The sequence below is a fragment of the Habropoda laboriosa genome, unplaced genomic scaffold, assembly GCF_001263275.1.
Source record: "Habropoda laboriosa isolate 0110345459 unplaced genomic scaffold, ASM126327v1 scaffold67, whole genome shotgun sequence".
Lineage (NCBI taxonomy): Eukaryota > Metazoa > Arthropoda > Insecta > Hymenoptera > Apidae > Habropoda > Habropoda laboriosa.
Window position 1 is genome coordinate 752,607 of NW_017100242.1, and position 3,030 is coordinate 755,636.

General features: G+C 37.8%; 1 protein-coding gene across 1 annotated transcript in view; it reads left to right on the top strand.

Annotated features, from left to right (window-relative positions):
* The window catches only part of LOC108572088 (extracellular sulfatase SULF-1 homolog), a 107,085-nt gene that overhangs the window by 91,651 nt on the left and 12,404 nt on the right, over positions 1-3,030 (top strand). The window contains exon 6 of the mRNA XM_017934279.1: positions 1-70. This exon is cut by the window's left edge and continues 91 nt beyond it. Coding sequence (XP_017789768.1) covers positions 1-70 — 70 coding nt within the window. The remainder of the gene's footprint in view (positions 71-3,030) is intronic.

Genomic DNA, 3,030 nt, shown 5'->3' on the forward strand with positions numbered 1-3,030 from the left:
GCTTCCCTTTCGAATTCGACGTCAGAGTACCGTTTCTCATCAGGGGACCTGGAATCGAACCTGGGACAATGTAAGCGAGAATTGTTATTAATTCTGTCGTTCTCTCGAGCCACGTTTATCTTCGCTTTTAACATTCTTCGAGAGCAAGTGATGGCAGAAAATTTCTGTACCACATTTCGCTATCTTTGTGGCAGTGTATCGTTATCTTTATGGCTGAAAATTTGTGTGTTACTTTTCTCAATATTAAAAAACAGTGCAGAGGTATTTTGCAAAATTTCTTGAAATTATAGAAATAGAGAAAGGGTGAGAAAGGTGAAGGCTGAAAATTAGAGATTTAACCCTTTGACTGCTGGTAAATAAAGCACTCGCCGTGTACGACTGAGTTATAGCAATCGCTTTTTCGCTGAATATTTCGTATTTCATATGGGTAAAATAAATAATATATAAACATAAAATACGGAATATGGATATGAAGAGCGTTGATAGTATCCAGCGTTCGACTGAGCGTCTATAGTAGTCAAAGGGTTAAACCTTGAGGAGAAGATGGTGAAACAAAAGATCCATTAAAAATAATTTCGATCAAAAAACTGAAGATGTTGGATTATTTCTAACAACACCCTATGGAAATAATCAGGTGAATACAAATATGTCTCCGCGTTATTTTAAACAAAGGCACTAAGACTTCCACCAGATGTGTCCGGTGTCCGTCTTCGAGTCACGCACTGCACAATGCGATACCATAAAGTAAACAGTTCCTAGGTTTAAGGGGACCCCAACGTTCTTTTTGGGTGCCCAGAAACAGTCCTTTAGAAGATTCAATAGCGTAAAGACGTTTCCTCTGAGTCCGTCAATAAATAGCATATCACACGATTAAAAGACTATTTCTTTTTCATAACCCATTTCCAATAGAAGATTTCTATGAAAAAGGAACTGATCAAATCCCCCCAAAAAGGATCGTACCGATTATGTCTCAAATTAAAAAAAAAAAGAAGTAAACACATTACAAGACGATTTAAAAAACGACAGAACGTTAAGCCAGATCTAATATTTTCGTTCCGCGTAATCGACGATACGAGTCCACTTCTTGGAATCGCAGTGCTGGATAGCGTTTCTTCGTAGGAAGTTGCAAGTAGGACAAATAAACGAGCGATCATAAGTCGGTCGGGCCACGAGAGGAGGAGGCGTGAAGTTGTAAATCACGCCAGTCGGACAGAGACTGGTAGCTACATTTGGATAAATTGATTCGCCGGTAGAGGAAGATTTACGGCGGGACGTGTGTCCGATCATTTAGACTTTTCCAACCACTGTCTTCGTATCAATTGCTATCTTTCCTTTGACAATGTTGCACGCGCGGCTAACTAGAGGCCTGCAGTGGGAGTTCCGGTACACGGTTTGTCTCCTATTAGGAGAACCAGTCATAAATAACGTCTGATCTCGGTAGCGTATGGTTTCTGTCACTGTCAAAATTCCCCTCTGCGTATGACGGAGTAATTGGGATATTATCTGTTTCAAAGTTCTAAATACAAACGGAATAGACACGTCTGAAGATTATTCTAATTAACTTTGAAACGTGTGCCAGAGGAACCTCGAGATAAACGAAGGCTTCCGTGTACCGTGACCTTTGAAGTAGCAAAAAGTACAATTTTCAGGAGTACTAGAAATTAAGAGACCTGTTTTATTTAATTATCGTGCAATTATCGATATAGAACGATTTTCGAAGGATGGAAAAATTGATTCAGAAAACGACGAAACCTCAAAGTGACTACAGCAAATTCTCTACAAGAGTCAGTAAGTTTGGATTCTACAAGTGACAGTATAGATGGTCCTACGCCTAGGTCTGCGTCATTGCTGCGCCCATGTTATCTCGCTCGCAGTCAGTCAAGCGTGTAACGCTACATCAGTCGGTTTCCTTTACGAGATTACACGGCCCGACAAATCATAATCGAAAAATATAATTTCTTTAATTTTACTTTTTTTCATCTGAAATTTTTCTTAACATGGTGAGATTTTTCTGATGAAAATGATATCAAACACGATACAATTTGAACAACATTTACTTATTAACACGTTCACTGTCACGCCAGATTTACAGGTTGCTGTCAGGCGGCCACAAGAAAATACATTTTCAGCATAGGATTATAGTATTATGCGTTTGTATAATGTTTTTTTCAATTGAAAATAATGTCTAGCTAGCTATGACGTTCAAAATTTTTAGTTGACAACATTTATTTTATTTTAATTATTCTAAACATTTGAGGCACTCCAGTCACTGATGACCACCATGGCCATATCGAGGAAGCAATCTAACGTTAAAACTTATTGAGTGATTAATTTAATTTCATAATATATCGCTTTAGCGAGCCACCGTTTGGTTGCCAATTGTTTATCACATAGAGTCGGCCTACCTCCACGTAAAAAAAAAAAAAATGTAGGGTCGATTCCACAAGTGTCAGTAAAATGTAGGGTCGATAGCAGCGGAAAAGCTGCTAAACATTAGAATTAAATGTAACGATAGAAATTACTGCAATAATGCGTAATGCAATTGAAAAATCGCAGAAAAGACTGATACAAATGTTTGAAAAGTAAAATATATAAGATGAGGTACAGTAATTATTGTGTAACATATTAAAAACACTGCTTGGGAAAAATTTGTCACAGAATTGCATTTCTTGTTTAATCTTCCTTTACTGCTACTTTTATTATGAAACGCGCACATAGTGTTCAATTTTCTATCTTAGAATTAACTAACTTTATCTTACGAACTACTTAAAGTTAAAACTTTCAACTGTGTGTGAGAATCAGAGTGTCGACGGGTACGCGTAGTTCTTAGCTTGGTATCCTTTTGCAAAAGTGAGAATTTTCTTTGGAAAAGGATACCAATTACCAAGTCCCACCACGAGGAGGTGACTACGTAAGGGACCCGACAAAAACACATGCCCTACTGGCAGCTCTCTATCTTCACAGATACGCGATTCTCATTCGTAGCAAAGGAAATAGATACTTTTATCAAAAAGAGTGTCTTGTATTTCA